This window comes from Lontra canadensis, unplaced genomic scaffold (genome assembly GCF_010015895.1).
Source record: "Lontra canadensis isolate GAN:19392208 unplaced genomic scaffold, GSC_riverotter_1.0 scaffold103, whole genome shotgun sequence".
NCBI lineage: Eukaryota > Metazoa > Chordata > Mammalia > Carnivora > Mustelidae > Lontra > Lontra canadensis.
The window spans coordinates 5582831-5596855 of record NW_022631097.1 but is presented as its reverse complement, the minus strand read 5'-3'; the positions used below and the strand labels follow the sequence as shown (position 1 = coordinate 5596855).

General features: G+C 38.7%; 1 protein-coding gene across 3 annotated transcripts in view; it reads right to left on the bottom strand.

Annotated features, from left to right (window-relative positions):
- The window catches only part of ATP8A2 (ATPase phospholipid transporting 8A2), a 587617-nt gene that overhangs the window by 408328 nt on the left and 165264 nt on the right, over positions 1–14025 (bottom strand). For all 3 annotated transcript variants that reach the window (XM_032838223.1, XM_032838221.1, XM_032838222.1), the window contains exons 14-17: positions 12546–12634; positions 8470–8514; positions 6494–6569; positions 144–249 (exon numbers count right to left, since the gene is read on the bottom strand). In XM_032838223.1, coding sequence (XP_032694114.1) covers positions 144–249; positions 6494–6569; positions 8470–8514; positions 12546–12634 — 316 coding nt within the window. The remainder of the gene's footprint in view (positions 1–143; positions 250–6493; positions 6570–8469; positions 8515–12545; positions 12635–14025) is intronic.

The following is a 14025-nucleotide window of genomic DNA, read 5'->3' as shown; positions in this document are numbered from 1 at the left end:
ACCACATGAGGCCAGAGGCAAACCATGGGGTCCTTGCAGGGCACGCTGCTCCACTACCACCCCCCACCACCCGACAAGTACCTGCAAACACCCAAGTCTCCAGAGAAGGGGACAATGGGGCACACCCAGCCCGGGGCCCTCACCTGGGGAGGAAGCCTGGTAGATGATGTTATCTCCATCCTTCTCAGGGACAACGGTGTGGCACACAGCCAGGAGCGTGAGGAACTCCTGTATGCACGGAGCTGTGGGCTACAGACATACGGGCAAGATCATGCGTTAAACCACCGCAGTTAGATTCAGCCATCCTCGGCTTAGAACCCTGTGCCGGCTTCCCACCCCCTCTAGAACAAAGGTCGAGACCCCAGCCTGGGCTCTGTGCTCCCCAGGATCTGGCAGCTACTCCCCATCCGGTTCCAGCTCCTCCAAGCTCCACCCACTGCTCTGGTCTGCAGTTCCTCTAACAGGCGGCTGTCCCAGTGCTCCAGCACCACCCTCCACCCGCCAGCAACCGGTTCTTACTCATCCTCCAGGCTGCAATTCAACAGTTGCTTCATCTGAGAAGTCCACTATTACTCTGCTTTTGGAACATCCTTCTTGACATGCTATGCCTGGGGTCAGGCGAGAACAAAGTGTGCACCCTTCCCCCAGGGTTCTCCCAGCACACGCTTGTTGCAACACTTCAAGCACTCCTGCGCTCACAGGCTTCCTCCCACATCTGTGAGACCCAGGAGCGCTAGCAGGTCATCTGCCTTCCTCACCACTGTAACCCTGGGCCCTGCAGACAGAAGGCACTGGTCATCTGCCTTCCTCACCACTGTAACCCTGGGCCCTGCAGACAGAAGGCACTGGACTCTATGTTGGATCGACCAAACAGGTGAGTCCTTGTTCTTTCTCTTCCGTTGTCCTAGCACTCACTACTCTACACCATGTCTGCTCTTTACCTTAGTCATTGCTTAAACCCTGTAAGGCAGTGCAACCCATGCCTATTCCTTAAAAAATAAAAATAACCATCCCCACACGCACTCTCTTTATCATTTTCATTGGGATTAGACTAGGACATCTTAATGCTGTTTGCCAATCTAAGAATACAGAATGCCTATTTATTAAAGGTTTTTAAGCATCTAAATATAGGTGACAGCACACTATCTGCTTATCTTTTATTCATTCAAAAAATATCTCCATGCCTACCATACATGAGGCACTGCACTAGGCATTTTATCTATTGCTTTTTATATCATGAATAGAATCTTAATTCTAGTATGTTTCACAAGTGTCCATTCAGATGTAAGTAAAAACACTGAATTTGATAAATGAATTTCATGTCCAAGTGTAATTACCTTCTTGCTGGCCCCCCGAGTTTCAGGGGACTCTCCTGGGTTTCAAGGCAGACAGTTATTTTATCACCCACAGATGATGACATTTTCTTTCCTTTTCTAACACATACACTTGAGTTCTCACTTGCCCACTCGAGCTAGCACTTCGGGAGGATGTTCAAAGCCAGGAGTGACACCAGGCCTCCTTGTCCTTGGGTTATTTTAACACCAAGGTCTTTAATTTGTCACTGTTTGATAGGCAGCTGGCTATGCATTCTAGAGAGATTTGTATTTGCACATTCAGGAAGTAATTCTGTATTTTCTAATTTTTGCAGAGTATTTGCCTGGGTTTTTTAGTCACAAATGGACAGTGACAAGTATTTTAAAAACATTCATAGTTTATTCTCTGACCTGTTAATGTGATTTAAGAGCAGCTGTATGGAAACAAATCACAACGGTTCACATGCCTACTTCTTATCAGCCTTTGGGAAAAGGACATGCACAATTATAGTTCAGTGAAGTCAAAAAGTTAGGGGATTTTCAAGTTCCCCAAGGTCTACACTACAAAAATGCTAAGAAATTTTCCCCAAAAGCACTGTGACAACTGGACTTCGATTCCAGATTGCCTTCCCCACCTGCAAACCTCTCCTCATATCTCACTGCCCAAAACCGTGTCAGGCTCCACACCCCTGACCAGCACCGTGGCTGGAACCAAGTTCCCAAGCCATCTAACCACACCTCATCCAACAGGCTGGAAATCAACCACGGTGATGTCAGGTAATGGAATCTTTTGCTGAAGTGAAAAGTGACTGTCTCTAGGAAAATTAGTTATTAGTGTTTGGGGGATATACTTACAACGTAATGTTAATTTCTTGAGAAGGCAGGATAAAAAAAAAATTACGTACAGTATGATCTCAATATCTGCGGTGTCCCCATGTATGGAAAGGAAGAGGTTGAAATGTTAATAGTAATTTGCAGCAAAGGACAAAAAGGGATTTAGGGGATTAAAAAATATTTCTCTTTATACTCTGTTTTCTGCAGTGAAAATAAATTTCTTTTTATGTAGAGGCCACCACTCCTTCCAAGTTTCTGAGAGTCATCACAGCAGCTTAGAAAACCGGCTCTCCAAAACAGGACCTTCTGTTGATTGCCAACAACAGAAGAGTCTCACATTCCAACATCCTCTCCCTTGTGCCGCTTTCTGTCACATCCCATTCTCAGGCACTCTCTCCCAGTCCTCGCTGATGTGGATCACCAGGCCCTGCAGCCCTTTCAGTGAATAATCCCTCTTCCAAACTGGCAGGGCCATCCTCGCCCCTGTCTGCCATGCTGAAATGTGCCCCCAGGCTTGATCTAGTGGCTAAGGTGGAGATGGGGACAGACCCTGAGGAGGGTAAGAAGTTTCTGGCAAGACATCTGCTTTAGCTGAGACCTGGTCATGGGACACAAGGAAGCCACCATCTTCTGCAGGCCCACAAGTTCCAGAGGAATCTGGGAGTCTCAGGTTCTCAGGTACATTTACCCAGGAGACCCCAACCCTAGTCCCAGGGTCTCCTTCCTACTAGACTTTGGTGCAGATGATTTTTTGAGGCTGCCAATACAGCCCTTCTAAGAAGTTTGGCCAGTTTTACAATTAAGTCTTGGGCCTGGTCTTTGGCAGTATAGGCCTCAGCAGTAGGAGTTGAAGGAAATATTGAAAGGCTCCCAAATACAACTCTGACTTCCATAATGGGACTTACATTGGTAATTCATTGACCTGGGATTATTATTCTCTCTCTCTGATGGGAAACGGTGATCAACAACAATCAGTTCCACAGACAATTCAATGAAATAGAAACACATATATAAAAATGTAGTATATGGGAAGAAAAAAAAAAAGATTGCTTTCTCCTGCATCTGTGAACTATGAAGTCCTGCACATCACCTCATCCCACAGTGAAACATGAAAGCAGGTCTTTGATTTCAGACCAAAGAGAGAATATTTCTGAGAGCTATAAAGAGAGTTGCACACACTCGCAAATTAAGTTTCCACTTTGAGTGGTAGGCCAGACAACATTCGTAGAGATTAAAAAAAAAAAAAAATCCCTAAGACAAAACCATTCTAACTTTGTTCTCTAGTTAACCTGACATTCTGTAATAAACTAGAGAAAGGAGACAAACTCCATTTTCAGCTTATGGATAAGATGTTTGTAATCTATTTTATGAGACTGACACGCTGCCTACTGCGCTAAGAAGGCACTTGTAATCTATTTTAAACAACTGCTCCATGTTTAAAATTGAATTTTCCATCGGTTGATTCTTTAATAAGCAAATTCTGTCTTGGCTATCAGTGACACAAAGCTAGAAACATAGTCATAGGGGACCCAGAAAATCAAAATGATGACCCAGGAAAAACAAAAATTCTGTAGCAGATAGAAGTACTCTCTTGGGAGGAAAGTAAAGGTGTTCTTGGTGCAAATGCTTTAATTTTAGTCAATGGTCCCAAGACAATTTAGATAAGAATGTGGGATATCCATAGGCTAAAATCCTGAAATGCTTCTTCCCTTTCCTCAACCATATTTTGGTAAAATAACCAAGTTACCTAACAAGCTCTGTATTTAAGGTGCATTAGGTACATTTAACCCAATCTCACATTTTCTGAAAGAAAAATATGGGAACCTGTGGTCTTTGTTGTTTATAATCGAGCTAGAAGTTAAATGTCAATGGGATAATTCAGCAGTAGCCAAGATGAAGAACACTTCAGAAGGCTTTTAACGTAGCTTTAAAAAATATTAAACTTAGGCAAGTAGGCTTTTACTAAAAAATTAGAAAATAAATTCTCTAATCCATGGCCCCATTATGCATTTAATGACCTATGAGTGTCCAGATTATTAAAATAGCCTTTAAAGTCTTTATGTTTTCATTGATGCTAATGATAACCTAAGTCAGGGCTTCCTTTTCATAAGGGCTGCATCTGCCCCTACTCTCAATGGCCTTCCCCCTGCAATAAAAGGAAATTTGGCTCAGGAGGGTAGAAAGTGAGGAGGAAAAGGAAGAAAAAAGGAGCTCACTAACTTCTGTAAGAGCAGGGTTCCTTCCAAAAATGCCTGCCATTGGCCATGGGGCAAGAAATGTTCATTAGAGGAATCCTAATTAGAGGAATTAGAGGAATTCTAAGCTCAGATCTCCACTCAAAGATCAAGAGAGGACAGGCTCCAGAAGAGCATGTGGTCAGCAGTCAAAAACCAAGCACACACATCTTGTATGTATATATAAAATAACTGAACTCAGTATTTCAAGATTCCAAAAATGGGATCCCAGCAGCAAATAGAATATGTCTCCCAATGATCTCTTCTCCAAATGAGATTTGCCCTCTGTCCACTAGTTTTCTGTACTACCCCATATTTTAGGTGAAGGCAAATACCATTTAGTATGGGTGCCCACAGTGCCCACATTGCAACAATTACATTAGCCCTAACACCCACCAAAGAGATCAGACTCCTTTACAGAAAACAGTCATTTTCTCAGGGAGTGGTACCACACCTATCCCTAGGATCAAAGGTATACAATTGCTCCTAGTGATTTTATATCTGTTTCCCCAATTAAAACCTTTGAGTGTTTTTTATTCATCTCTCTTCCCCTATTTCCTACCAAGGTGACTGATATAAACTACCAAGATGAATGAATAGACAAATGAGTCTCTTATTTAAACACTCATGTGCTGCTGTTCCTGAGCCTACCCTGGGATGCCGAGGTACTCCATGCACTAGGATCACCTCACTTCCTCTGCTCCTTTCTCACCTACTGATCTGGGCCAGGAAAACAAACTTCATGAAAGGAGACTAACAGCAATTTCGTAGGCCTCTAGGACAGCCTTCTACCTCCTTTCCCATTCACTCCCCCCAAACTGAATGGATACATTTAGGCTACTTAAGCACTCTCTGAGTATTATTTGAGAGTACCTGAATCCTTTTTCAGAAAGCAACTCATCACAGGGCCCATGTGTCCTTTGAAATCCTTGATTAAATCTACCCTCCTCCATAGAAGTTTCCTCTGAGATGCCACTCTTCTGCTTAGAGAACCTCTGGTCTAGTAGCTGGACCTACCTCTAACATTAAAATTCGAAGAAAGAGACCACATCCATGCCTGTGAGTGTGACACAGAGCATGGACTTCAGCAGCACCCACTGTGTGGTCTGGGACCACTGCAGGAGCATCACGGGAGGCTGAAGCAGAACGTCTGCCCCCCAGCATGTGGACGTGGGTGCCTTACACACTTACATTTGAGAACCATGGCTGGGAAGGTTCTAGCATCAACAAATGGGTAAGTGCAGTGGAGAAAAGGAAATTTCCTCACTGAGAGTTAAGAGAAATATTAAATATATTTGTACCTTAACAAAACTTTGAAATGATGAAGTTTTAATTTTGCTCATGTGTACTTCACTTTAAAACTTTTTTCAGAAAAAAAATATCAGATCTAATCTCTACTGATTAAACTGGTTACAAAATGTTTTGATCATTACTTTTCTAAGTTGGGTTTTTCAAAGTAGCTTTTGAAACAAATTTAGGCGATCTTATAGTTAATCCTGGTTTGTTGGAATAGTCGAGATAATGTGATGTCATAGTTAAGAATCCAACAGACTAAGGTTCTGAGTCTCATTACTAGATTTGTTTGCTGGTAACTCTTGACCAACTCAATATTGCCATGCAGCTTCCTATCACTTCTCTGGGGTGAATCAAGTTCTAGGGGAAATACACAGCAAATGTTCGGCACACAGTAGGATGCTACATGTTGTTTTGCCTTACTTTTCTTCCCTAAATTATCCTGGCCCAAGCATACTGAGATTGCTTTTCAAAATGCATGACCACTTAGATTCACAACTGTGAAGATATAGTACTGCAGAAATCTTAAAAAGCAAAAGAAATCCACAATGTTAGAGAATTCCAGGGTAAGACTCATCGTAATCTTACTGTGCTACTTTCTATCTTCACCACATATTTAATCAAGGCTTCTAACTTATGCAGAGTGATAACCTCATAGCATTTATTTAAGATCACTTCTTTGAATACTAACACCAGAAAAGTAAAACTGCATCTCTTCCCCAAGGTCCAAAATGGCAAATTTCAAGACACTATACATACACATAAATAGAAGGGCACCATAAGCTATGTAATGTCCAAGAAGCAAAACGGTGACCTTACATGATGATCTTCAATGTTCTTCAAGAGCCTGGGGTCATCAAAGTCGCATGAGTCACTAGGGGGAGGAGGTATCCGGCTGTGAGAGACACCAGAAAATACTTAATCAGCTCAGAAGTTCCTTTAAAATTAGCCCAAATCTAGTAAGAATCTGTCTTCAAGAAGATCTACACCTAAAAAACCTATAGATTTATATTCAACTTCTAAAGATTTGGAATACTGTATATTATTTCAAGCCTTGAGACAGAAAAAATTAGCCCTACTATAAGCAAAATATTTTATAAGTTGTGATAAACAACAACATAGTTACAAAGAAGAAACAGGCAGGGGTCAACACTTTGTCACTTTGGCTGGTCTGCTCAACTTCTACCAGGAAAAACTTTGGAGTATCTGCTCAAAGCAAGTAAAATAAGAGGAATGACTGCATTGCATCTGTGCAATCATTTACGGCCAGAGCTCATATACAGGAGAGAGAAGGAAGCAAATAATTGTGAGGAAGGAAGCTTGCTATGATGGCTGTGTGCTAGCACACTGAAGAAAATGTGAATGGTTAAGTATATTCCGTATCCCCACTTCCTCCTGAATCTCCTTCTTCAGGACAAAGATAGTGGAAGAAGTGGCCATAGTCAAGGTGATGCCAGTCTGAACTCTGGATATCAGAGTTTTAGTACAGCAGAAACCAGCAGCTTATAAGAGGAAGCACCTAGAACTCAAGCTGATACCCCCAGCAGAACCTTGGGAATGTTGAGGAAAGGGCAGCTGTCCAATTAAAAGAACGTGGGAAGCAGGAGGGGCTCCAGGTCCAACAGAGGAAGAGTCAGCCTTCAGGAACCCTCCTTTATCCCTTGCAGCCAGGTAACTGAACATTTTGCACCCAGCAAGCCATGGAAGGTTTATCATTTAGAGACGTTAAACCAGAGTACCGTGGACCCAGCCACGCTGGGCATACAAGTAGGTATAGGGTAGGGAATTCTCCCAAGATAGGAGTTTTAAGTGAAATCCTTTACACTCAGATAAGTATGATCACTGGCCCTCTGCCTCCACTCAGCTCCCATAACATATGCAGCCAAATTTACAGGCTGGAGAGGTCTTCTCATGAGAAGAAAACTGAGCAGTTCACAAGAAAGACAGATGATGACATCCAGGGACCCTCTAATAAAACAGTCGGTCCTGACTAATGATTGCGTAGGGAAGCCAGTCCGTCATCAACTACACCATCTCCCCTACACACACAGCCCTATCAATCAGTTTTGTTAGTATATAAATCTAAAAATATGAGCACACATCACCACTAATCCTAAGAGAAATGCAAATCAAAACCAAAATGAGATACCACTTCACACCCACTGGGATGGCTATTATATATAGTAAAGAAATAGAAATTAACGAGTGTCATGAGGATATGGGAAAACTGTGTGCTACTGACAGAAATGTAAATGGTACAACTGCTATGGAAAACAGTTTGGTGGTTCCTCAAAATTTAAACATAAAATTACCATACAACCCACCAATCCCACTTCTAGGTGTATACCCATAAGAACTGAAAGCAGAGAACCAGATCCTTATATACCAATGTTCATAACAGCATTAATCACACTAGAAAAGGTAAAAAAAAAAGTCCAAATTCCCATCACCAGATGAATGGATATGCAAAATGTGGTATGCACAATGAAATGTTATTCAGCCTTTAATGAGAATAAAATCCTGATATATGCTACAATATGTATGTTACAATTTTGAAGACATTATGCTAAGAAGTGGGAAGTGAGTGGGAAGTACTAAACTAAGGACTTGCTATTTTTTGTTAAATTCTTGTAGTTCTACTACATGTTTAAGACCATATTCATGTTTAAAATTTTAATTTGGTTTTCTCTTGGGATAACAAATATGAAATTTTATTTACAAAATATTCAGATAAAAATGTAATACAGAATAGTTCCTTCCCGCTAAAGCATCAAAAAGTGCTAGTATCCACTTACCAAAAATCATCTGACGATGGTTCTCTTGTCAATTCTGGAAAATGACTGCCAGAAAGAGGGAAACAGAGGGGTCACAAAACTGTAATCAAAAGAGGCACTCACATAAAAACATTCTCCAAGATAGATCATAGAGAGACCATGAAATAGTCTTCATAAATTTAAGAAAACTGAAGTCCTACCAAGCATCATTTCCAACTATAATGGTATGACCAGAAAGCAATTACCAGAATGAAACTGAAAATTCACAAATACGTGGGGACTACACAATATGCTACTGAGCAACCAATGGGTCAAAGAGAAATCAAAAGAGAAATCAGAAAATATGATGAGACAAAGGAAAAATGGAAATACCATATGGTAAATCAGTTCTGAGAAGGAAGTTCATAGTGACAAATGCCTATATCAAAAATCAAGAAAAATCTCAACCTAATTTTACACCTCAAAAAAAACTAGAAAAGAAATGAAACCCAAAGTTAGTATAAGTTAGAAAGTAGCAAAGGTTAGTGCAGAAATAAATGAAATAGAGGGGAAAAAAGACAATAGAAAACATCAGTGAAACTAACAGCCGGTACTTGGAAAAGATAAAATCGACAAACCTTTAGCTAGAGTCATCAAGAAAAAAAAAAAAAAAAAAAAGAGGACTCAAAATCAGAAATAAAAGAAGAGAAATTATAACTGATAACACAGAAATATAACAGATCATAAGACACTACTATGAACAATTATATACCAACAAATTGGACAACCTATAAGAAATGGATAAATTCTGGGGTGCCTGGGTAGCTCAATGACTTAAGCCTCTGTCTTTGGCTCACAGTCCTGGGATCAAGCCCCACATTGGGCTCTCTGCTCAGCAGGGAGCCTGCTTCCCCCTCTCTCTCTGCCTGCCTCCCTGCCTACTTGTGATCTCTCTCGCTGTCAAATAAATAAATAAAGATCTTAAAAAAAAAAAAGAAATGGATAAATTCCTAGAAACATACAACAGATGAAGACCGAATCATGATAAAACAGAAAATCTTAGACTGATTACTAATAAGGAGATTAAGTCGGTAATCAATAACCTCCCAACAATCAAAAGTCAGGTTCAGACAGCTTCATTGGTGAATTCTCCCAAACATTCAATGAAAATACCAATCCTTATCAAAGTCTTCCCAACAACAGGAGAGAAACCCAAACTCATATTACAAGGTCAGCATTACCCTGATACAAAAATCAGACAAGGGCACCACAAGAAAAGAAATTTAGAGGCCAATACCCCTGATGAACACAAGTGCAAAAATCCTCAGCAAAGTAATAGCAAAGTGAATTCAGCAATACATTTAAAAAATCATACACCATGCTCCACTGAGATTTATTCCAGGGATAAGGGATGGTCCAACATCTGCATTCAATCAATAGGACACACCACATTAACACAATGGAAGATAAAAATCACATGACCATTACACTAGCTGCAAAAAGAGCATTAGACAAAAATTCAACATCCATTTATGATAAAAACTCTCAACAAAGTGGGTATAGAGGGAATATATATCAACGTAATAAAGACCATATATGACAAGCCCACAGCTAACATCATAGTTATTAGTGAAAAGCTAAAAGCTTTTCCTCTAAGGTCGGAAAGAAAAAGGTACCCACTTTTGCCACTTTTTTTCAACACAGCACTGGATGTCCTAGCCACAGCAACCAGGCAAGAAAATGAAAGCCTCCCAAACCAGATATAAGTAAAACTGTCACTATTTAGAGATAACATGAAACTATATATAGAAAACCCTAAAGAATAAACAAATAGCTCTTAGAATAAATGAATTTAGTACAGCTGTAGGATAAAAATCAATGCAGAAAGGTCTGTTGTATTTCTATACATTAATAATGAACTATCATAAAAGAAATTTTAAAAATCCCATTTATAGTTGCATCCAAAAAAATACCTTGGAATCAATTTAAGCAAGGAGATGAAAAAACTGTATACTGAAAACTGTGAGACATGAAAGAAACTGAAGATAAAATAAATGGAAAGATACTCATGCTTGTAGACTGGAATTTATATTGTCAAAATGTCTATACTACCCAAAGCAATCTACAGAGTCAATCCAATCCCTGCCAAAATTCCAACAGCATTTTTCACAGAAATAGAACAAACAATTCTAATTTATATGGAACTACAAAGACCCAAATTGCCAAAGGAATCTTGAGAAACAAAAACAAAGCGAGGGGCATCACACAGTCTGATTTCAGACTATACTAATCAAAGTAGTACCATATTGGCATAAAAAGGGAGCCCAAAATAAAATCCACACACTAAGGGTCAGTTAATCTCTGATTAAAGTGCCAAGAATATTTAATGGGGAAGAGACAATCTCTTCAATAAATGAGAAAACTTGCCAGCTACATGCAAAATAATCAAACTGCACCACTATCTTATACTATATACAAAAATTAACTCAGGATGGACTAAAGACTTGAATGTTAGACCTGAAACCATAAAAACCCTAGAAGAAAATATAGGTAGTAAGCTCCTTGACACTGGTCTTGATAATGATTTTTTTGATCTGACACCAAAAGCAAAGGCAGCAAAAGCAAAAATAAACAAGTGTGGGACTACGTCAAACTAAAAAGTTTCTGTATAGCAAAGGAAATCAATAAAATGAAAAGGCTACTTACCTATGGGAGAAAATAATTATGGATCTTATACCTGGTAAGGGGTTAATTTAATATCCTATATATAGATACATATAAATAGCAAAAAAAAAAAAAAAAAGCCAATCTGATTAAAAGTGGGCAGATCTGAGTAAACATGTTCCCAAAGAAGACATATAGATGACAAACAGATACATAGAGATGTGTTCAACATCACTAATCATCAGGGAAATGAAAATCAAAACCCTAACGAAATATCACCTCCTACCTGTTAAAATGGTTAGAAGAAATAACAAATGTTGTCAAAGATGTAGAACTCTTGTATGCTGTTGGTGGGAATGTAAATTTGTACAGCTGTTATGGAAAGCTGTATGGAGGTCCTCAAAAAATTAAAAATAGACTACCATATGACCCAGCTATTCCAATTCTGGGTATTTATCCAAAGAAAATGAAAATATTAACTCAAAATTATATATGCACCCCATGTTCACTGCAGCATTACTGACAATACTCAAGATATAGAAAAAACCTCAGTCTTTCAGTAGATGAATGGATAAAGAAAATGTGGTACATATACACAATAGAATATCATCCAGCCATAAAAAGGAAATCTTGCCATTTGTGACAACATGGATAGACCTTGTGGGTATTATGCTAAGTGAAATAGGTCAGACACAGAAAGACAAATACCATATAATCTTACTTAAATGTGCACTCAAAAAAAAAAAAAGGCAACAGCAGCTCATAGATACAGAGCATAAATACAAAGTTAGTGGTTGCCAGAGGCAGGGGGTAGGGAGGGACTAAATGGGTGAAAGGGGCAAAAGGTACAAAGTTCCCTTAAAATAAGTAAGTCATGGGAATTGACATACAACATTGAGACCATAGTTTATAATAAATATTATACTGCATATTTGAAAGTTGCTAAAAGAATGGACCTTAAAATTTGCATCACAAGAAAAAATAAATTGTTTAACCATATGTGATGACAGTCGTAAGTAGACCTCTAGTGGTGAACATTTTGCAGTGTATACCAACACTGAATCATTATGTTGTACATCTGAAACCAATAATGTTACATATCAACTAAAGATTGATAAAAAAAAAAGACAGGCATTCAAGTCAAAATATGAGTTAGACATTTATAATTATTAGATTATAACTATAAATTCTAGAATTTACATTTATAGAATTAAAGTTTTAAAATTGAACGTATAGCATTAAATCCAGGGATTTCTCACTAGGTAAATATTTGCAGAATAAACTGGTTAACTGTTCAAAGTTGGGACCCATTAAATTTTAAATACATTCAGTAGCAATTACATATCTAAATCCCTTCGAAAATATGAAGAAGGCATTTGGCTAAGCAGCTAAAACTAAACTTCTTTGTTGTAAGAATACGAATCAAATGTTTAGTAAGTGATAAACACGCTTACCCATAGGTTACTCCAGCAATGCTACACTTCTTGAAGTTCATGATATTGCATGTGAGAGTTCCAGTTTTATCAGAAAATAGGTATTTCACCTAAATCAAAGGATGGAAGAAACATACATCAACACTGTAGTTAGATGCAGAGATAGAGAATGTCTTTCCTTCTATAAATATAGATAGAAATGTATTCAAAATCTCTATTAATTTTAAAAGGCAAATTTCCTTACAGTAAAATATATTTTATAATTATATAGGTTACAATTATAAATTATTATAAAAATTAATATATTTTAATGCTTTGGCCACTTGAAAACCTTTTCCACTAACCAAGCCTAGAATCAAATTGTGCAGAAATGTGCAAAGGAGGCTAGAGTAACAGCCGGGGAGCCATGTCGATGTATACACGTAAGCACTGTGTTCTGCCACAAGACACCTCAAAGACACAGATCACTCTCTAAGCTATTCCCACGATCTCATACAGCACTCCAGTCTAGCGTTCAATGTATCAAGACAACAAGCTCAAACTTTGGCCACCCTCGAATGTTTTTTTACCACTCCATTCCTAGTTGGATTAGGAAGGCTCCTCCATCACAGTAACAATAAAGATTAAGCGAAGGCGGCATAGGAGTGCTATAGATTATACATAACGTTTTGAGATACAAAGTTTTACAGATTTAATACACCAAGCTCTCAACATACAAAGGTGAAAAGAGAAAATTCCTAGAGGTCAACAAGCCAACCATTTTGACATAATTAACTGAATGAAAAAGAGATGAGCTCCAAATGCATATACGCTGTGTGAACTGCATTCTCTCCAGTGGATCATGTGATGGGCAAGAAGGAAAGGAGTTCAAGATCACAAGTGGACAGTAGCCCAGATCGGGCTCTGGATACTAACTAGACATATGGACTTTAGAAAAGTTGCCTCATCCTTCATGGCCCCAATGTCCACATCTATGAAAAAAAGAGTTTGGCCAGAAGATATGGAACATCAATTTTATGTGGAACATCCTGGAAAATCATATCATAGATTGGTGAAGGGAGAGTAATCAAAGAACTGTCTCCAGTAAAAATTCTAGTTTCTCCGGTCATGATTGCTCCTGGATGCTGGACATTACTCCAGGGATTGCAAGGGGAAGCCATGCTTTACTGTTTTATGGAAGAGGGATTAATACTGTGAATTACTTATTCTGTACTTTTTCTTAATGATACAAAGTAGGCAAATACACTATGAATTATCTTGAAAGAAATCAAAGGGCCGTCAAGTAGAAGAAAATTATCAACATTCCTAAAGAAGTCAAATATTATATAGAAATTTTAAAAAATAGTAAGATATGGGTATTAATGCTCCAACTATAAATAAGTTTTTATAAAAGATTTTTATAAAATCTTTTGCAGTAAGTCTAGGGGTATAAAAAATTCAGTAGAATCAGCCTTCCAATAATGTGTTTCCTTCTGCCCCTTTTTTAAAAAATAAAAAGATT